This window comes from Rattus norvegicus, chromosome 5 (genome assembly GCF_021556685.1).
Source record: "Rattus norvegicus strain SHRSP/BbbUtx chromosome 5, alternate assembly SHRSP_T2T, whole genome shotgun sequence".
Lineage (NCBI taxonomy): Eukaryota > Metazoa > Chordata > Mammalia > Rodentia > Muridae > Rattus > Rattus norvegicus.
This window is the reverse complement of record NC_141538.1, coordinates 152,507,065-152,529,108: the sequence shown is the minus strand read 5'-3', so window position 1 is coordinate 152,529,108 and position 22,044 is coordinate 152,507,065. Positions and strand designations below refer to the sequence as shown.

The 22,044-nt window shown below is 46.3% G+C and overlaps 1 protein-coding gene across 1 annotated transcript; it reads left to right on the top strand.

Annotated features, from left to right (window-relative positions):
* Positions 1-10,268: 10,268 nt before the first annotated feature.
* Pdik1l (PDLIM1 interacting kinase 1 like) lies at positions 10,269-21,989 on the top strand. The gene is made up of 3 exons (NM_001107984.1): positions 10,269-10,335; positions 12,950-13,251; positions 17,870-21,989. Exons 2-3 carry the CDS (start codon positions 12,967-12,969, stop codon positions 18,608-18,610), a joined length of 1,026 nt encoding a protein of 341 aa, NP_001101454.1. The 5' UTR covers positions 10,269-10,335; positions 12,950-12,966; the 3' UTR covers positions 18,611-21,989.
* Positions 21,990-22,044: the final 55 nt, after the last annotated feature.

Here is a 22,044-nt window from a genome sequence, read left to right as displayed (position 1 = left end):
GCTGCAATAGAAAGACTTTTTCTCGTCTCTAAGTGTGCGGACTGATTTCCCACTGGGAAGGTTTCTTAGTTAGGGTTTCTACTGCTGCGGATGAAACAGAAACTGCAAGTTAAGGAGGAAGGGGCTTATTTGGCTCACATTTCCAGATCATAGTCCCTCACTGGAGGAAGTCAGGACAGGAACTCAAGCAGGCCAGGGACCTGGAGGCAGGAGCCATGGAAGGGTGCTGCTTCCTGGCTCGCTTCCCTTGGCTTGCCCAGCCAAGGTAGTTCTTATAGAATCCAGGACCACCAGCCCAGGCATGACCCTACTCCTAATGGGCTGGGCCCTCCCCTATTGATCACTAATTGAGAAGATGCCCTAGTGCTGGATCTCACTGAGGTTCTATAACAATCTTAGTCCTGGAACTTGAAACACAATGGGTCATGGGCCCTGGGAGAAAACCTGTGACCGTTATTCAGCTTAAATGACACAGATAAAAGTGACTCTTAGTGACTGAGAACTATACCCACAGAGCGGTACATTGCTTGGCCTTCATCAGATAAACACAGAAACCCACAAACTGGTCATTACACAAAGAATAAGAGGAGCTAGAGAGGGGCTGGACCTCTGTCTCAGTGGTTAAGAGCACTGACTGCTCTTCCAGAGGTCCTGAGTTCAATTCCCAGCAGCCACATGGCCCTCTTCTGGCATGACGACAGCTACAGTGTATATATATATAACATATATACAGTGTAATATTTGAGACATTGGTGTTCTCAGCCCTAAATGGGGGGCCTATATCACATTTCTCCCAGGATCTCTATGTAAGAGCCAGAGGTGGTGGGGACTTAAAGGAAATTGTTTCCTTACAGATGGCTGTGAACATTTGCTGGTCATTATGAGAGCTGGAGTTACAGACGGTTGTGCACCATCGTGGGGAGCTGGGAATGGAACCCAGAGTCTGTGGAAGAGCATTCACTCACCACTGCTGATGCTGAATCCTATGACCTCTGTTGGCCTCCGTGGGCACTACATTCATAAGATATGTGTGCACAGACATACACAATGCACCTAAATAAAGATAAAATAAATCTAAAAATGATGGGGGAAAAAGTAAGTTGGGTGTAGAGGCAGGTGGGTCTCTGTGAGTTCAAGTCCAGTCTAGTCCCAAGGCAGCCAGAGCTACATAATAGAGAGACCCTGTCTTGAAATAAACAAACAAACGAATGAAAAGACAAGAGGCTAGAGAGATGGGTTAGAGGCTAAGATCCATTTTTAATCCATTTTAATCCTCCAGAGGACCAGAGTCCAGTTCCCAGACCTCACACTGGGTGACTTACAAACAAAACAAGTGTAACTACAGCTCTGCGGGAACTGGCGCCCTCTACTGGCCTCTATGGGCTTCTGCATGCACATGCACATACACATAACTGTTTTTTACAATAAAATGTATGGGCTTGTCTCAGGATAAACTCATTAGTGAGTATATGCCTAGGCACGTATAAAGCTCTGCTTTGGTCCCTACTGCAAATAGCTTACAAACAAAACAAACGAAACAACAAACCAGTAAACTGCCACAACCCCTCCCCCTTCTGTAGACTCCACCACAGGACAACGCAGCAGGGGGGCCCCCTCACCAGGTACGAGACATTGGACTTTCCAGCCTCTAGAACTGTCCTTGGCATAGCCCCTTGTCACTAAGAAGCTCACTACCTAATGGGAAGAATGATTATCTCGGTACGGTCTCTTAGTTACCTAGTGTGTGTGGTGGAACAGGTACAGTAAGACACCCTGGATATTGTCCATAATGTTTTACTTGTAAAACCACAGACATGGGGGGCTGGGGATTTAGCTCAGTGGTAGAGCGCTTACCTAGGAAGCACAAGGCCCTGGGTTCGGTCCCCAGCTCCGAAAAAAAGAACCAAAAAAAAAAAAAAAAAAAAAAAAAAACCACAGACATGGAGGAGTATGTCTGTAATACCAGTACTCGGAAGTGACAGTGGGACGATCAGGAGTTAAGGGTCATCCTTGACTACATAGCAAGTTACGGGCCAGCCTGGGCTACGTGAGCCCTGTCTCAAAAACAAAACAGAACATTTATACCTAAGACTAAGGGAAAAGTCAGAAAGCATCTCAGACTCTTGAACTTGAGGACTTTGTGGGGGGCACGTGGAGGGCTCCATGCAGGTGCTCCAGCTGCCAGCACCAGCAGTGTCCAGGCTCCAGCCTGCCTGGACCGCCAGTCATGTGACAACATGGCACCCTCCTCTGTCAGCGGATGCCAAGAGGAGCAAGAGGGGCAGAGATGAACTGCTCTGGGAGGAGCCTCGGGGCAACGGCTGATTTAGCTCTCCTGGGTTTGGTTTCCTCCTCTGTGAAATGGAACAGTGTAAACTATGGTTTTCTGTTTTGTTTTAATACAAGGTCTCAGTAAGTGTTACATCATAATACAAATACATAAATAAATGTTATTAATAAAAAATTTTGATTATAACGTACTTATTTTTTATTTCTTTATGTTTCTTTGTTATTATATTTGTATTTTTTACTTTATTCTATTTCTTTTGTGTGCATGCTATCGGTCCATGCTTACCGTGGCAGGGGTTTGAAGGTGGGTGGAGTATTTGAGGGAGTTGGGTCTCTTCACCAGCTGGGTCCCAAGGATCAAACCCAGATTGTCAGGCAGGCAGGCGCCTTTACCCACTGAGCCAGCTCACCACCTGCTGTTGATTTGTATATAAGGAGACAAAGAAACATTGTCTGGCATAACTAACATCAGGGAATTCCGGTAAGCTCTTTGTTCCTTGGGATTTACCACCAAGTATGTGGGGATAGCCTTGGCTCAGGGGACATACTAATTCCCATGCTTTGGGTTGATTGTCTCATTCAGGTTTTCAAAAGCCAAATTCAAGTTTCATGTAGCCCAGGCTAGCCTAAAATATAAATGGGTGTGGGATAAACACCACACCCGTTTTATGCAGTTCTGGGGGTGGAACCCATGTTTTCTGCGTTGAAGGCAAGCCCTGCACCAACAGGACTACATCCTTGCCCCTGTATACGGGTTTTTCTGAAGACAAACAAACTCTCGACATGGACTGCAGTCTAGCCTGGGACTCTGCCTCGGCCTCTGAGTGCTGCGATTACAGGTGAGTGGCAGCACGGCAGGCTAACAAAGATTTACAGGAAACAGAAGGGTTCAAATCCCTCGTGTTCTCAGGCCTGATGGGACTGAAGCTGAAGGAACCTTTCCCTGTCATTGGGCAAAACCTGGAGGGAGCCCTGTGATCCGGCGAAGCAGGCTGGAGTTGGCTGCATGCCTTCTCGCTTTGACAGCCCACAGTTCCAGGCGTGGGCTTACTCCTGGCACCCATCAGGACCGTACGTTTCTGGGCAGCTGAATCCCTGGAAGGACAGCCCAATACTCCTAAGGGACTAGGGATATGCCTGCCCCAGGCTTGACTTCATTCAGGAATTTCACACTTGCCTAGACCCTAGTGTGCAGGTGGAGGGTGTCTGGCAGAAGGGCCCAAGTGTCGCCCGCTGAGATCGGGCAGGATCGCTCCCACCCAGGCCACCTGTTCCGCATCTCCACCCTCCCACCTCTGCACCTCGCGGCTAGAATGCTTGCTCCCAGGCTGTGGGGCACCATGAGTATTAATAGCCTAGCTCTGAGGTTGTACTGATAAGAAGGGCATCCCCTGGCCGCCCGGTCAGGCAATGTCTCCAAACAGGCTCTCCTCCCTCTCTACTCTGTGGAGAGATAGTAAGTCACCATGGCGACCCGGGTTTGAGGGCTTGCTGAACAGAAGAATGCATTACCTGCCTTGCTACGTGCATTCCCGTGAATCAGGGAAACTGAGACTCCTGAGAGGTGCGTTCACTTGCCTAGGTCACGCAACAAGCGGTAGAGCTGATCTTAACTGTCAGCATTTCCCGATCCATCGATGCGATGTGCTCCGCGTCCCCTCACCCACGGTTTGAGACAGGTCCCTTGGTTGATTTAAGTCAAAGGAATTGAGCTCTGCCCCAGAAGGAGCCTAGCTGAGCAGTGGACTTGCTGGCCCAATTCCTTGAACTTTAGGAAACCCAGAGACTGGGATGGGGCGGGGCCAGTGGACAGGAACTTCCAAGAAGCATCCTTTCCATGGATACAAACACTGTAGGTTGACCTGTTGGCCTGGGCCTCCTGACAGCCAGCCCCAGGGGGTAAGGATGGAGCCAGCCCCTGCCCAGGCTTCTAGATTGGAGAATCAGATGACAGGGGCAGCTGTCCCCACCCAGGGACAGCACAGCTCTGCCTGGAGCAGGCCAGGTTTCATTCAGGCTTAGGCCCTCTACGGAAGCCTTGTGGGCCCTGGTCTCTGTTCCTTGCTGTCCTACTTTGAGGTGCTTCCTTGTCTGGAACCACCTGGGTAGCAGGAAGAGAAGAAAAACAGCTCATATGCCCCAGCCTCACAGTCATAAGGGCCTGAGTTTAATCTTCTTTTTTTTTTTTTTTTTTTTTTTTTTTTGGTTCTTTTTTTCGGAGCTGGGGACCGAACCCAGGGCCTTGCGCTTCCTAGGTAAGTGCTCTACCACTGAGCTAAATCCCCAGCCCCGAGTTTAATCTTCTAACATTCCCTTTCCAGGGGCAAGGTTGGCACAGCTAGCCTTTGAGACACTCCAGCTCTGCCAATTTGCTTGGGGACAGACTCTCTTATACCCTAGAGCCTGAGCTGACTTGAAACTCCTCAAGCAGCAGAGGATGGTCTTGAGTTTCTGATCCTCCTGCCTCCACCTCGCAACTGTTGGGATCACGGGTGTGTATCACCACCCACAGCTGAGATTTGTCAATCCGTTGTGTGTGACCCGGGGCAGGTATTTTGTCTCTATATGCCTCAGTTTCTCTATCTGCAAAATGGGTCTATAAAACTTTGAAAATTATCAATGTGATGTGAGCTTGTATGTGTGTGTATGTAAAGTCTGGCTCAGAACAGGCTCTGTTCAGCATTGGCTATTCCCAGTGAAGTTTCACACACAACCATTATCATCGATCAGAGTCAAGTGCTTGGCCTCATAGACAAAGACTTGAAAAATAAGACAGGTTTGCAAAAGGAGTTTGTCAACACTTGATTCTTTACCTATTTCAACTGGGAGAAAAGTACCTAAGTCACTGAATGTCGGGGAGGGTGGCGGGGAGGTTTGTTTTGTTTTAGGTGTAAAATGGTCTGCTAAGATGTCTGCTTCATGGGGTTGGGGATTTAGCTCAGAGGTAGAGCACTTGCCTAGCAAGCGCAAGACCCTGGGTTCGGTCCCCAGCTCCGAAAAAAAAAAATGTCTGCTTCATGAGGCTCCTGTGGGCTAAAGGACATCACTCCAGCCCAGAGATGTGATGACTGGCAAGTGTGAATTCAGAATTCAGACCTGCTGTAGTGGTAGGGTGGGATGTGGGGTGCAGCAGAGACGGAAACGCTACAACTGACAGCTGCACTCAGAATCTACCACCAGGGGGCAGGTTTGTCCCATCCAAATTCCCACTTCTCCAACCATGCATTTGGTTTGAGCGTGATTAAAAAAAAAACAGTTCAGGGCTGGGGATACAGCTCAGCTGGTAGAGGGCTTGGGCAGCATTGATGAGGCCTGAACTTAAATCCGTGACACCATGAACCCCCGTGTGGTATCTGTCCCTATAAACCCACTATTATGGAGGAATAAGAATCTGAATTCAAGGCCAGCACAGAGTTTGAAACAAACTCAAACTCAGCTTGGACTAAATCAAACGCTATCTTTTTTTTTTTAAAGATTTATTCATTTGGGGGGTTGGGGATTTGGCTCAGTGGTAGAGCGCTTACCTAGGAAGCGCAAGGTCCTGGGTTCGGTCCCCAGCCCCGGAAAAAAAGAAAAAAAAAAAGATTTATTCATTTATATATAAGTACACTGTAGCTGTCTTCAGATACACCAGAAGAGGGCATCGGATCTCATTACAGATGGTTGTGAGCCACCATGTGATTGCTGGGAATTGAACTCAGGACCTCTGGAAGAGTAGTAGGGTGCTCTTAACCGCTGAGCCATCTCTCCAGCTGTCAAACGCTATCTTTAAAAATTAACTACCCAGGGTTGGGGATTTGGCTCAGTAAGTGCAAGGCCCTGGGTTCGATCCCCAGCTCCGAAAAAAAGAATAGAAAAAAAAAATTAACTACCCATATCTTACCACAGACATCAATGGGGGAGGGAGTGGTCTTCTGAGACAGGGCTTCATGGAGCTCAGGCTGGAACACATTAACTTTCTATGGCCCTCGTTTTTGCTGTTGAGATCTCATCCCACTGTCATCTCAAGCTGACCTTGGATTATGTTCCTCCTCCTGCCTCACCCTCCTTAGTCCAGGATCCTCTTCCTTTTGCTTCCATATAGGAAAGCCTTGGAAGACCAGGGAGTTTGTCCAGTAGGACGGTCCATATTTTGAGTGACGACAGTGGTCTTTGTTTACCCACTGTAGTTGTGCTGAACTGACAGGCGCCATCTGAATAGGCCCAGACTCCTTTTCTCGACAGAAATGTTTCCTGGAGATGCTGTGTCACCCTCTTAGGGTAAGTTCAGTCAGTTGGCACTGGTCGTTTGCTTAAACTTCATCTTCACGCCAACCGTCCACACTGCTGGTTCTTAATCAGTTTTATTACCGTTCTCTGGGTGTGCCCCTTCTCTAGGCCTTGAAAAACTCTACTTTTCTAATCTTAATATTTCTTCTCCATCTACTGGTTGGAATTCTATAGAAAGTAACCTTATAAAGTCTACTATTTAGTTATCTGAGATATGAAATATAAAAGACCAGAAGACTGTTATGATGGTTCGAATAGGATTAGCCTTTGGGAAGTGGCACTATTAGGAGGTGTGGCCTTGTTGGAAGAAGTGTGTAGGTGGGCTTTAAGGTCTCCTGGTCCTCAAGCTCTGCCCAGTGCAGAAGCATCTCCTCCTGGTTGCTTTTGGAGTACCGTGTCTGCCTGTATACTGCCGTGCTTCCTGCCATAACAATAATGGGCCTCAGAAACTGTAAACCAGCCCCAACTACATGTCTCCCTTTGTAAGAGTTACCTCGGTCATGGTGTTCTTCACAGAGATGACCCCAAATGTTTTTCTTCTCCCCTTCGTCCTTCTCCCTTGATAGGCCTCAGGCCTCTAGACAGACTGCCTCACTGAAATGGAACTTCACCAACTCAGCCATGCACCATTTCATCCGTGTCTTTCCCTCTCCTATGAGCACAGACAACACTATCATTCTTCCAGTGTCTATCTTTTATTTTGTGCTCACTCTGTAGCTCTGGTTGGCCTTGAACTCACAGAGCTCTAACCTGCTGTTTCCCAAGTACTTGGCTTAAGGGTGAACACCACCATGCCAGCCCCACTGTTTTTCTTTTAAATAAACACAATTGGGTCAGGCATGATGCCATAGTCCTGTAAACCCACTCCCATCTCCCGAGTGTGGGGACTCAGAAGCGAGAGGATCTGAACAGTTCTAGGTCAGGCTGGTGTGATGGCTCAGCAAAGTAGAGGCCTGGGAACCAGAGTTCAGCCCCTGGAACCCGTCTTAGTTAGGGTTTTCATTGCTGTGAAGAGACACCCTGACCAAGGCAGCTGTTGGCAAACATTGAATTGGGGATGGTTTACAGATTAAGAGGTTTAGCCCACTATCAGAGCTGGAAGCACGGCAGCGTGTAGACAGACATGGTGCTGGAGAAGCTGAGAGGCCTGCATCTTGATCTGAAGGCAACCAGGAGAGACTGGAATCCTCAGGCAGATCTCTCCACATTGAGTAGAGGCTGAGCATAAGAGGCCTCCAAAGCCCACCCCGACAGTGACGCACTTCCTCCAACAAGGCCACACCTCCTAAAAGTACCACTCTCCCATGGGTCAAGGATATTCAAACCACCACAACCCACCCCCCAAAGGTGAAAGGAGAATGAATTCCACAAAGTTGCCCTCTGATTTCCATATATACATCAAACAAACACAGATCCATGCTTGGTTGTTCAGGTGTGGTAGTATATACATTTAATCCCAGCAGCACTCAGGAGGCAGAGGCAGGTCTGTGAGTTCAAGGCCAGCATGGTCTACAGGGCTATGAAGAGAGATCCTGCCTCAAAGGCAAAAGAGCTGTAGAGTGTAGAGTAATTCCTCCTGTGTTGGATCGATAGGCTTTTAAAAAGTTTGAAATATAAACAATTTTGTGAGTCACATGAAAGACGGCACACTATAAAACACTAGTCTCATCGTTAGCCTCAGCTGTCGGCTTGACGGCTCAGCTACTGAGGAAGCTCCAGCACCCTCTAATAGGGTGGCCTGTAAGCACATCTGTGAGGGGGTTTATTGATTGCCCATTGTGGGCAGTGCTCTTTCTAGGCAAGCCAGCCCAGGCTGTGTAGAAAAGTAGCTGAGCCATGACCCTAGAGCGTGTCAGGGAGGAGTCTTCCCCCACAGTTCCTTCCCCAGTTCCCTCCCTGACTTCCTTCAGTGGTGGATGAATTCCCAGTGACCCTAACCCTGGAGGTTTAAGTCAAACAAACCTTTTCCTCCCCTAAGGTATTTTTGGTCACTGATTTTTCTTTTTAATCACGGCAACAGGAAAGCAGCTAGAACAGGTATGTCCCTTGAAGTTCCTGTGACATTTGACAACCACAATGGACCAAAAGGCTAGTCTCATTGAGAGATCTCTTCCCACTCTATCCTTCTGTAAAACTGGTAGGCAGCTGTCTGTAGACTTTTCCTATTTCCCCCTACTTTCGGGGGCAGGAAACAAGTCTTGGCTGACGTCAGTATTCCCAGCAAACTGGTGAACACCAATACCAGGATGGCCCTCAGGTCAAACTCGGAACAGACTACTGGGCTTTTATTAGGAGAGGGGCTGGAGGTTGTTCCAGGGAAGGAGTGGGTATTCTAGAAAAACACCTGGTGGCAGGCGTTGGTTTTCTCTCCTATGGAAGCAGGGTCAGTAGTAAAGTCTTTACTTTCAGAAATATGATTTACGTTATATAAAAAGTTGCCCAGACCCCAATGATTAGTTCCATAAACAGAAAACTAAAGAAGATGATCCCAGAGGCGCTAAGAAGGCTATGTGCCTTACGGGGCAATGAGAGCTGGATCAACCTTATTAACAAGCAGTAGGGGGTTGGGGATTTAGCTCAGTGGTAGAGCAGCGCTTGCCTAGGAAGCGCAAGGCCCTGGGTTCGGTCCCCAGCTCCGAAAAAAAGAACCAAAAAAAAAAAAAAAAAAACAAAAACAAAAAACAAAAAAACAAAAAAAAAACAAGCAGTAGGTGAAGAATAATAAAGAAAAGAATGGGCGTTTCTGGCAGATGCTTACTGAATCCATGTAACTAACGGGCCGGCCAATTGGTCCGTGATTGTCACCCTGATGGTAGATCCCAGGGCAACTCAGGGATATAATTGACAGCTGTTGGGGGGGGGGGATTTGAAATACTCCGGGGAACTGCAGTTCTAGTTATCAATCCTAGTCCTCGGCAACCTGTTTTGTATTTATGCACCTGCCTAAGTGGTTCCCAACTCGGGTTCAGTCCCGCTAGGCGGGGCGCCGCAGCCAGGTAGGCTGCACCCTCTCTTTCTCACCCGACTGGACGCCCCGATCCTCACAGCCGGGAACAATGAGGTTCCGGTTTCTTTAAGGGAGATACCACCGCGCCGGTGGGGCAGGGGACAGCATCCACCCAGATGATCGCACCCAGCCCCTCGTCGCTGCCTGGGCCACTCAGTCGCCCGCAAACACGGCTCGGTGACTCGGATCGAAGGTGTAGCCAGCCTTCCAGCACCGGCCGCGCCTCCCCACGGGCCCGCCGCCCAGCCCCACCACCGGCGAGAAAGATGCGCCGGGCATCCGGCCCCAGTGAACCGCGTGCCCGCCGCTCGGTAGGTCTGAAGAGAGCGGGCAGGGTAGCCCGCAATGGGCACGTGCACTGTCCGCTCGAGCCAGTGGCCGCAGCTTCCCTGGGCTCCCGGGACGCGTCCCCGCTGCGGCTGAGGGCGACCGTCCCCTGCCGCCACCCCTGCGGGCCAGGGCAGCAGTGGTCTGCCCTACAGCGCGCACACCGCTGGCGACGCTCGACTGTGTGCAGCGCCAGAGCCGCGGCGAAGTGCAAAGGCCGGAGCACGCAGGGAGAGGCGCTCGCCCAGCAGGCGGCGCTCGGCTGCGCACGCGCACTACGGAAAGCCGGAGGGGGCGGGGCCCGGCGTGAGGGGGTGTGTCCGCACACCACGGGGGCGCGCGCCGGCTTCTGACTGGAGGCCGCGGCAGCTGAGGCGCGAGCTGCCCGATAATGGCGGCCTGCAGAGCTCATGAGAGGGAGAAGCGGCGGCGGCTGCCCTGAGGTAAACCTGGCCCTTCGTCGCGGCACGGATGCCCTGCAGTCAGAACCGACCTCCCTGCATGTGTCTCTGTCCCCAGCAGGCCTGTCACAGACCTCTCAGCGGAGTCATCCCCGGGAAGGCCCGGTGCTGCCCCGGCCACCGGCGGGGACTGCGGCCTCCGTTCCCGCCCGGGCCACTCCCGGGTACCGGCCCATAGTCCGCAGCCGCGAGGAGTTGAAGCGACCGCGGGGCCTGCTGAAGGGCCACGGGAGGGTCCCTCGGGGTTTCCAGGGACGGCCCCCTGGAGTGATCTTGCTGCTTGGGCAGTGAGCGCGGCCTGAGCCTCCGCGTCGGCAGCACCTCTGGCCTGACCTGTCCCTTCCCCGGCACCAGCAGGTGCATGTCCGATACGGCGGTGCCCAGCACCGGAGGGAGAATGGCAGGCAGGAGGGTCCAGGACACGCCATCGTAAGGCACCTGGGCTCTCGAAGGATTCTTCAGCAGGGCGTCTTTCCAGCCAGGACCCCGAGGATGTGCTAGACACCGTCCTTTCTTATTCGGGAAGGTGTCCTTCTCTCAGGGGGACCACGGCAGTGGGAGAGGAGAGGGGACTGCTGCAGAGGAAAGAGTCGCTTGGAAGCTCAGAGTAACTGGGAATCCCCACAGAGCAGGACTGAAGGTCCGCCTGTGACAGGAAACCTGACATTAGAGAATCCAGTAAGAACTTGGAAGGGTAGGCGTCCAATTAAAGGAAGTAACGCCCAAGGCAAACATCAGAAACAGTCATTTTCTTTGAAATCTGGCCTAGGAACGTAAAGTAGTTGTTCCGGGAGTCTCAGGTTCCTGGGTCAGTCGCTCTGCTTCCCTGGTTGTGCAGTGTAAATACAATCTTACTCTTCCTGCCGGCGATGACAGTGGGCGGGCGAGCACGCTGCAGACTGTGCTCCAGCTTGCCTTTAAATGATTTGTCAAGTTAGAGCTCCAGAGAACTTTGTCAGAGAGTTTCCTTTGATGTATACGATGCTCCCCCTTTGGCAAGAAAAGACCTAGCATTAAATAGCTTTGTTAGACAACAATAAAAAGGTAGTTCTATTCTCATCGACTTGCTTCATTTTGAGGAAATAGTTGTGCAAAAAAAAAAAAACTTTATCTGTGCTCATTTTGTAAGCAATAAATAACCAACATACTGTGCAGGTCCATAACCCCAGTTCTTGGAAGGTGGAGGTAGGAGTTCAGGGTCCTCCTCCACTATATATAGTAAGTTCAAGGCTAGCCTGGGCTACCTGAGACACTTTGCAAGCAAAGGATAAGTAAGTGACCTGGTCCACTTTTAGTTCATAAACAGAAGTCAGGTGTTCTATATTTCTAAGTGTGAGGGATTTTTGTGTTTCACTGTTTTTGTTTGTATACTTTTTAAGACAGGATCTCTCTGTAGCCCTGGCTGTCCTGGAACTCCCTCTGTAGACCAGGCTAGCCTTGAATCCAGAGATCCACCTGCCTCTGCCTCCCATTTGCTGAGATTAAGTGAGCCACCGCCACTTGTCAAAACTTCAAATTTCAGGTTTACTTTTAACAATGACTTCTTCAAGCAGTTAAGGATTAAATGAACTTAATATAAAGTACCAGGTTGGCCACTTCACACATTTGTAATGCCACCATTCCAGAGACCAAGGTAGCCAGGGCTGTGGAGATGGCTCAGTGGGTAAAGTTATTTTCTGCCAAGCCTTGCAACATGAGTTCCATTTCTGGAGAACATGGCAGAAGGAGAGGTCTGACTCCCACATGTTGTCCTCTGACTTACACAAAGCTACACACGTACAACATGTATAATAAAGCCTTAAAAGAAGTGAAAGCTGTCTTGAGCTATATAATCACAAGAGCCTGTCTTTTTTTAAAAAAGGACTCAAAGCAAGGCATGGTGACACACCTTTAATCCCAGCACTGGGGAAGCAGAGGCAGGCTTTTTTCTGAGATGGAGGCCAGTCAGGGTTTCATAGTGAGGTCTTGTTCAAAAAAGGAGTGAGTGGGTGGAGCCTGGACAGGGGGAAGGAGGAAAGGAAGAAGGGAGGGAGGGAGGGAGGGAGAGGGAGAGAGAGAGAGAGAGAGAGAGAGAGAGAGAGAGAGAATGAATATATTTTAGTTCAGTGGGTAAAACATTTGCTGAGTTAAATCTGGAGAACTGAGTTTGGATCCCTACAACCCATGTGAAGCCAGATGGGCCATGGTGAGGAAACTCCAAAGTTCACAGGCAACTACTCTGGCACATGCTGTAGCAGTGACAGGAGAGCCAAGATTATCTCCTAATAGGTGTGCTATGGCATGGTCATGCCAGCACTCACACACAAGTCAGGGATGATGGTACTGTAACTATGCCTTCTAAAGCCAGCATAATCTATACAGCAAGCTCCAGGCCAGGAAAACTTAGCAAACTTTAAAAATTGTTACAAAGTACTTGAAATAGTTCATGATACATGGTAAATGCTATTACTTTTATTATGATTGATAGATTGGTCCAAAGCATAGCTGGATACCCTTCAAGTACCACAGACAGTGAAACAGATGGGTAAATCATACATAGGAATACAAGCCAATAGGTCCACCTAATTTCAACAGAGCACTTTGTTGATTTTTCCAGAATCCTCGACCTTGAAGATGGTGAGTAGCCAGCCAAAGTACGATCTAATACGGGAGGTAGGCCGAGGTAGTTACGGTGTTGTGTATGAAGCAGTCATCAGAAAGACCTCTGCGAGAGTAGCCGTGAAGAAAATTCGATGCCACGCACCCGAAAATGTTGAACTAGCCCTTCGAGAGTTCTGGGCACTAAGCAGTATCAAGAGCCAACACCCAAATGTGATTCACTTGGAAGAGTGCATCCTACAGAAAGATGGGATGGTGCAAAAGATGTCCCACGGCTCTAATTCTTCCCTTTATTTACAGGTATGTGTCACTGCATAGGAAGTGGACGTAATATTGGTCAGCAAGAGGAAACCAGAGTGTCAGATGAGCTTCTCCCTAAGATGCAGGTGTTCTGTGGTGTAGATGGAGATTTGTGGAGGAGAGGGATCTGCTTTAGACTTGTGCTGCACACGCCTCCAAGTAACGCAAGCCACTGTTATGCCTGGTACTTAACCAATCTGCATAGCAGAAGAACAAGATGGGAACTAGGGGAGGTTTGAGACTAGCATCTAAGGTCAGTCCCTAGAAACCAATTATTTTGGGGTTGGGGATTTAGCTCAGTGGTAGAGCGCTTGCCTAGCAAGCACAAGGCCCTGGGTTTGGTCCCCAGCTCCGAAAAAAAAAAAAAAAAAAGAAACCAATTATTTTGAAAATAAACCCAGAAGACAAGGAAAAATTACCACAATCAGTAATAGCCACACCCTTGGTAGCTGGACTTTCTTTCCTAAGTCACAGGTCTAAATATAATAAGCCTTAGGTGAGTAAATGGCTACATGCTGAGATCCTAGTGCTTGGAAGGGGGAGGCAGGGGCTCGGGAGTCCAAGTGCAAACTCACCTGTATATTGACTTTAAGACATTCCTAGACTCAATCCTGAGCTCCAGGACAGAAGTTGTCCTCTGACTCCCACACTTGCACTGTGATATGCACGCATGTAAGCATGTATATATGTATGTATATATAAGATAAGTAAATGTAATTTAACAATTAAAACAAGATATAGTAACAACAAAAAGTATGCTTAGGTTGGTGAACAGGCTCAGAGGGTAAAGGAGTTGTTGCTAGGCCTGATGACCCAAGTTCAGTTCTCAGGTCCCACATGGTAGAAAGAGGCCTTGGACTCCTGAGAACCTGTTCTCATACCTCCATGAGTATTCCATACTACCCTTACCACATAAAACAAACAATTTTTTAAAATTTCAAAACTATAGTGTTTACTTTTCTAAAAGTATTTAAGTTGTCATGATAAAAAATATTGGAAACACCCCCCCCCCTTTTTTTTGGCCAATGCTAGAGATTGAGCCTGGAGTTTGGGGTGTACTACATAAAGAACATTCCCTCCTAAACCCCTCAACTTTGCATTAAGGTTTTAAGGCACACCATCTCCTCCTATGGGAAAGTGAAGACATTAACTCATCTGACAGTGCTAAGTCCAGATATAGTAGCAACATAAGAAGAATTGGATTTTATTTATTCCTTTAGGCTATAAGATGTGAAGTACCAGACTAAAGTGACTTTTGTACTTATGTTGACTTTTTAGTGAATCGATTTTACCTTTTAAAGCCTTACTGACGTGTATTTGATTTATGGCACTGTCTGCTGTCAGAATGACCTGAAATAAATAATCCAGCTTTCCTGGTAGCTCTTTCTTCATCTGTGGTTCAGTTCTGCCTTCTGTGGCCTCGTCCAAGTCAGAGAGGTGCTGAAGCTAGATTTGGTCTATAGGAACTCAGAAAGAGGTGCCTGGGTTGAAATAAAATAGTCTTTACTGTGGATTTAATAAGTAAACCTGGTTTTTCTTTCTTTCTTTCTTCATTTATTTTTGAGACAGGTTCTCACTGTGTAGACCTGGCTAACCTGTAACTTCCTTTGTAGGCTAGACTGGCCCTACACTTACAGAGGTCCACCTACCTCTGCCTCTGCTTAAAAGCATACTCTACCACACACCCAGCTAATTGACCATTTATCAATAGAATTGTATCAAAATAATACGATAACATCAATAAACAAATCTGTAACATAGTCAGGGAGTCCCTATGCATGGCCTTACTACCTTTATAAGTTTTCATTTTTTTTTTTTTATGTTTTTCCTTGGTCTCAGTTGGAATCATTAAACCAATTCCTAATAGCTAAAATCCTCATCAAGAGAAAATGTAAAACAGGGCTCACTCTCATGCATAGGGTCTGTATGTTTCAGACAAATGACATAGACGCTGTAGGAACATATAATAGGGGATCTGATAGCTCTTGGGGCTGAAGAATTATGAACTGCTGAGTTCAAGGCCAGCCTGGGCTACATATAGACTTTGGGTACAGAGTGAGAGCCTATCCAGGAACTTAGAAAAGAATTGTCAGCCATTTAAAACTGAGAGAGTCTAACAAGCATTATCTAGGTCAGTGGGTGAACTGTCTGTTTCCCTTCTTGAAAGCCAGTGTTATGTGCACCACCATGCCTGCCTTCTCAACCACTGTCTGAGCACTGATACTCTGCATTATACAAAGCTATTTAGTAAGTTTATATTTTAGAGTAAAGATAGAAAAACTGAAGTCAGAGATAACACACCTGTGTTTTAGCCTCTTTGCATGGCACACCATACAGCAAGAGACCCCTGCAGGCCACCGCCATTGGGGGAAGCAGATGGAGGCTGCTCTTTGTGTTTACCAGAATAACCAGACCAAGTAGTAATAGTAAACTTACCACTTGATCATTCAACAGCTCTGCTCTGGTTCTTCCCCTTTCGTTGTTCTCTTTAGACACCATATAAAAAATAAATTAAAAACCATATACCTCTAGATTTTAGTCTGTTCATCAAGCAATGAGCTAGGTGGTGAGAGAATTCAGCTATATTAACATATGTAGAAAATGTCGGCCAGTTGGGCACTTTCCAAAGTACAGCTACAAAGGTAGACTTCTGACGTACCGAAAAGGATTGTGATGCATATATGAAAACACAGATGAAATAAAATATTCTTGAGGTTTTCAGTTAAAGCTGGAGACTGGGGCTTGACCCAGTGCAGAGCAGAGGAGAACAGGGCTTCCTAACTCTTCCACCCAGGCCCTCGCACCAGAAAAACATTTGTACTACCCTGGGTGTGTAAAATATCTACAAATCAAATGTGCTGATAATGAATCATAAATAATTTCATGTTAAAGCAATCCTTCGGTATAAACATAATTTTACCATTTAAAGTAGAAAGCTAACTACAGTAATGAAGTGAGTGTACCTGTTTATTTCTACATAGAGGTAAGTCTTGGGCTGACAAGATGGTGCTGTGGGCAGAGGCACTCGTGCAGACCTCCCTTAGGTCCCACAAGGCGGCAGGAGAGAACCTGCTTCCCAGAGTTCTCCTCTGACTCGTGTGCAATGAATGGTGCATGAGTGCACACACACACTATTAAACTCATTTTTTGAAAAGAACATTTGGATTGAATTTGTTCCTTTAGGACATAGAGCATCTTTAGCGCTTTCGACAGTTGGTGATTTGTATTTAACAAAAGTCAGTGTGAGAACAGTGCTTCATATGACTATATTAGTAGAGTGGTAGACATATATTCAAGGCACATTCAGAATCTGTTGGAAATTCTGTCCTAACGGCTTTCACTGAGCCTCGAGCCTCTGTTTCTGTAGTGCTGGGATCACAGGTGTGTGCCACTACGTCTGCCTTTAAACAGCAGTGTTTAACCTCTGTCTCTGTCTGTCTCTCCCTCCCTCTCTCCCTCCCTCCCTCCCTCCCCCTTTCTCTCTTTCTCCCCCTGAAACAGTCTCACTATGTAACTCTAGCTGGCCTTAAATTAGAGATCACTTGAGCTGGGTGTAATGATGCATACACACACATATACACCTGTAATTCTATCACTGGAGATAGAAGCCACAGGATCAGAGTTCAAGGCCAGCCATAAACTATACAATGAGTTTGAGGCCTTTGTGGATTTCTTGAGACCCTATCTCAAAAAAGAGAAAAAGAAGAAGAAGAAATGATGCCCAAATTAAGCATTGTACCATAACACAATCCACTGATGAACTACTTTGGTATTTGCTTGCCAATGAATGACAGTAGGACAATATCAGAAGTCTTTGGTTCCCCCAATTAAACCATCATGTTCCTAAGAACAGACAACTTTGTGTATGTACTAAAAATACAGTTTGGTTTTGACTTACTTTTTGGTAGCTAGACATTCATTAAACCTTTGACTATTGCCAATTTTTTTGTGACCTCTACATTCAGTTCAAGAAACTTTTGCCTGGCATGTACAAGACCCTGGGTTCAATTCCCAACATTTCAGAAACAAAAGAAAGCTGCAGGGGTTGGGGATTTAGCTCAGTGGTAGAGCGCTTGCCTGGGAAACGCAAGGCCCTGGGTTCGGTCCCCAGCTCTGAAAAAAAAGAACCAAAAAAAAAAAAAAAGAAAGCTGCAGGTTGACCTAACTTCTTTCTTTCTTTTTAGTATAATTTAAAAAGATCTGTGGCTAGTGGTGGTGGCGCAAACCTTTAATCCCAGCACTTGGGAGGCAGAGGAAGGCAGATCTCTGAGTTCAAGGCCAGCCTTTTCTATAGAGCAAGTTCCAGGATAGCCAGGGCTACACCTGTCTAAAACTCCATCTCAACAAGAGAAAACCATGAACAAATAACGACTTATCTTACTAATTTTTAATTATGTTGGGGAGGGGAAGGTGGGTGTAAGTGTGTCAGTGCACTGCCTTGGGACCCAGACAGAAAACTGGAGCTACAGCTGCAGGCACTTGTGAGCCACTGGTGTGGTTACTGGGGACCTGAACTGCGGTCTCCTGTGAGAGCAGTGAGCTCAGAACTGCTGAGCTGTATCTCCCACCCCTTTAACCTTTGTGTGTTTTGTACCTACTCTTCTCCTCACCTTCACAGCTTGTAGAGACTTCATTAAAAGGAGAGATCGCCTTTGACCCCAGGAGCGCCTACTATTTGTGGTTTGTGATGGATTTTTGTGATGGAGGAGATATGAATGAGTATCTGTTGTCCAGGAAACCCAATCGAAAGACTAACACCAGCTTCATGCTTCAGCTCAGCAGTGCTCTGGCCTTCTTGCACAAAAACCAGATAATCCACCGAGACCTGAAGCCTGATAACATCCTGATTTCTCAGAGCAGATTGGATACCAGTGACTTGGAACCCACACTGAAAGTGGCTGATTTTGGCCTAAGTAAAGTTTGCTCAGCATCTGGGCAGAACCCAGAAGAACCTGTCAGTGTAAACAAGTGTTTCCTTTCCACGGCATGTGGAACGGACTTCTACATGGCTCCGGAAGTATGGGAAGGACACTACACGGCGAAAGCTGACATTTTTGCTCTGGGAATTATCATCTGGGCCATGCTGGAGAGGATTACCTTCATAGACACAGAGACGAAGAAGGAGCTCTTGGGGAGTTACGTAAAGCAGGGGACCGAAATCGTGCCTGTCGGGGAGGCACTTCTGGAAAACCCCAAAATGGAACTTCTCATCCCTGTGAAGAAAAAGTCTATGAATGGGCGAATGAAACAACTGATAAAGGAAATGCTGGCCGCAAACCCTCAGGATCGCCCGGATGCTTTTGAACTAGAACTCAGATTAGTCCAAATTGCATTTAAAGACAGCAGCTGGGAAACGTGACCTGCTGTTTGCAGGCATCTAAGGTGGTGCTGCTTCAGAGTCAAGGGAAACACATCACATGGCCGAAAAGGAGATGGAAGTGAGGCTCCACTCTCTAAGGGTTTAGGTTTTATTGTGGGGTAGTTTTTTTCTCTCGTTTTTCTTAATCCATGCAGGCCATTTTATTGTATGTTTTGAATGTGTATTACCAATGTGGCTGTAAAAAGATTTTTTTTAATGATCATTGGTAAAAGGTTGGCAGAAAAAAATTCCCTTAAAAGCCAAGCAGAGAAGAAAGTCCCATTTTCTAGAACTATCTTTAAGTATTTTAGACATTCCTTGTCAGTATTAGGCATTTCTGTGGAAGAGGAGGTTTGCATGCTGGTAATGCAGCCTTCGCGGTTTGTAAAGGAAACATATATGTATATATTTATGTATATGTCAACGTGTGAGCGTGTGCATTTTGCATCCCACATGAAGGAAATGCCGCTTCTGTTTAAATTATTTGATACAGGTTTGCGTTTTTGAGATTTGCGGATGAAATTGGTGATAAAAACCACACAAAGCACCCCTCATCCTCCCCATCCCTCCTGCTACTGGAAACATGCTAAGGGTATTTTGTTGTTGTTGTTGTTGTTGTTGTTGTTGTTGTTGTTGTTTTCACAGTGTGCATCTCTTCTTAAAGGCATCATCTTGGAGGGTCTAAATGGCTGGTTAAACAGAACTGAAGCTAAGCAGCTCTAAGCCACTGGAGGACGTTTGAGCTCTCCAGGGCCCTGTAGCTCTTTGAGTTGACTTAGTCATTGAGTCTCACAGTAGAAGGTCGGCAAGGCTGCCTAAGGCTCACTCACACTTTTAGGTAACAGCGTTTGTTAAGTAGTTAAACCACTGCACTGGGACGAGCAGGAGTTTGAGCTGTGACTCAACCTGAGGATGGTTTTCTTCTGGTCTGGAAACGTGGCGTACGCAGCTGTGATACCTTTTTTAAACCTCAGCATGAAGTTGACGAAACCAAGCGAGCTCACCCTCCAGTTGCTGGCCCTGGTGTGGCTTCCTGTTGGATCACTGGAGTCTCTGTCACTTTGACACTGACACTGTTTTGTCTCGTGTGATACTGGTAATCACTGTCATAAATACTGGTCGCTTTCTTCCAAAGCGAGAGATAATGCATACAGAGTTTGGCAAATGGATAAAATTCTATGCCATCAACTGCTTTTTGAGTAGAAAAGTTGTCGGTTTCATATGGTCACCTGGCATCTGTAAGAAAGCAAGAGACTCAACTCATGAGGGGAAATTCTAACTGCATGGTTGCCTCCAGATTGTTCTTGCTAATTCAGGAACATTAAGGAAAGGATTCTTTCTTAAATCAGAACACCAGTCTTTAAGATGAATTGGATTCTACCATTGTATCTAGGGGAGGCTTTATAAGGCACTAGCTGCCCATCTCCAGTGCTGGGGTAGAACCTGGGGTCTTAGGCATGTGAGGGAGCAGTCCACCACTGATCCTACGGGGATCTTGTTAAGCACCAAGATGCAAAAGACAAAATAATATAAGTATATCGCCGTTATTGGCAGTTCTTACCGCCTCATCAGTGCTGAACCTCCATACCCTCACAGTAGGTCTGGCTGTAGTTCACTGGAGAGCACTTGCCTGGCATGTACAAGGTTCTGGATTCAATCCCTGCCATCACAAAATCAATAAATCAACAAATGTGTTCAGAAGGTGATTAAAGATAAAAACAATGGAATATGTAAAAAAAAAAAAACTGCTAGACTGAATTAATCTGGAAGTTTAAAAACGTGAACTGAAAGGCTTTAGTAAAAAATCTTATCATATGGAAAAAAGTCACATACACTTAATATCACTTGCAGACTTAACTAAAATAATTCTTTCAGAAATAAGAGATAGAAGTGTACTGGATCCTCATGGTAATTGACCCTCTGGGTCACCAAGTTGACACAGATCTGACCAGTGGATTGAGTTGAGAAAAAGTCTCATTACAATGGCTTAACATTGACTTGGCCCTCATCAGAGTGACATGTGATTCGTGCCAACAGTCCTCTGCTCCACAAATACCTGTGCACTTGAAGCCTCGATGACCTGAGCACATAGCTCTTGATCCTGCCCCCTTGAAAATAACAAGTAACTTGGTTTGTCTTCTGTTTTCCTTGGTACTGGCATCATACCCAGGGCCTTGCATGTGCTACCCAAAGGGGTTAGCACTGAGCTAAATGTCTAGCCACAGTTATAATTTATTTTGAAAGATTTTTATCTGTGAAATAGAATTCTTTCCTTCATTAAAGGAAAGGGTGTGAGATGATGAGAAAATTTCTTCCAGAACATTCTTAAGTCCTTGTATTCTGAAATAGCTTATGATATCAGCAGAAGGACAATAATTTGTCTTTGTTCTTTCAGTCAGGGGTATTTATTAAGTACCTACTGTGTGCTCAGCACTTAAGTTTAGTTGATACGACAACTGTTTAGATTTGCAGTTCTAGGGGCTGGAGAGAGGACTCAGTCATTAAGAGGACCTGATGTTCTTGCACAGAACTGGAGTTCAGTTCTCAGCACCCATGTTGAGTGGCTCACAGCCATCTAAGTCCAGCTCCCAGGGATCTGATACCTTCTTCTTGCTTCCATGAGCGCATGCGCGTGTGCACACACACACACACACACACACACACACACACACACACTTTAAAGAATAAAAACAAACCATTTTTTAAAATGGCATTTAGCCATGCACTTTCTTCAGACACATGTAAGAAATAAAAGATGAGTGATACTTGGGAATTTTGGATAATTGCTAAAGGAAAAAAATGCAATCAAGAAATTGTGCACAGTGCCTTGCCCATAATAGGTACTCAATAAACAGTTATCCCTCATAGTCTGTTGCCATGGTTTTCTAGTGTTTTATGAAATTTGTCTTAATTGAAAAAAAAAAAGACCAAATATTTCAAATAAAGCGTATAGGCAGCTGTGTCCAGTCACTGTAGGGTTGTACAGTTAGTCTCCTAGGCTGTTAATCTGCACCTGTTGTCACTTAGAAACTCGGGGCTCTGTAGATTCTTGGTGCTAAGGGATACTTTGTCATTCCGATGAAGTAAGTGTTAAGTGTCAGATAAATAGCACAGAATAGTTCCTTCTGCAGGTCTGGGTTTTTGTTTTTAATTGTAAAATGTTACCAATCAAACTATTGTATAGCTACAAAATAATTCACCAGCATGACAAAATAGTCAGAAGACAAAAGAAGATGTCATCAGCACATCAGAAAAGAAGGCAACTTTAAAACTTTTCTTTTAAAATTGTCAAATATATTTTATGAAGAATTTATAAAGGGGGAAAGTATTGTAATTTATTGTTCACGAGGTTTTTTTTTTTTTAAATAAAGTGAATTTCAACAAAAAACAAAACAAAACAAAATCCTTGAAAGTTCTCTTACTACTCTGAGTTG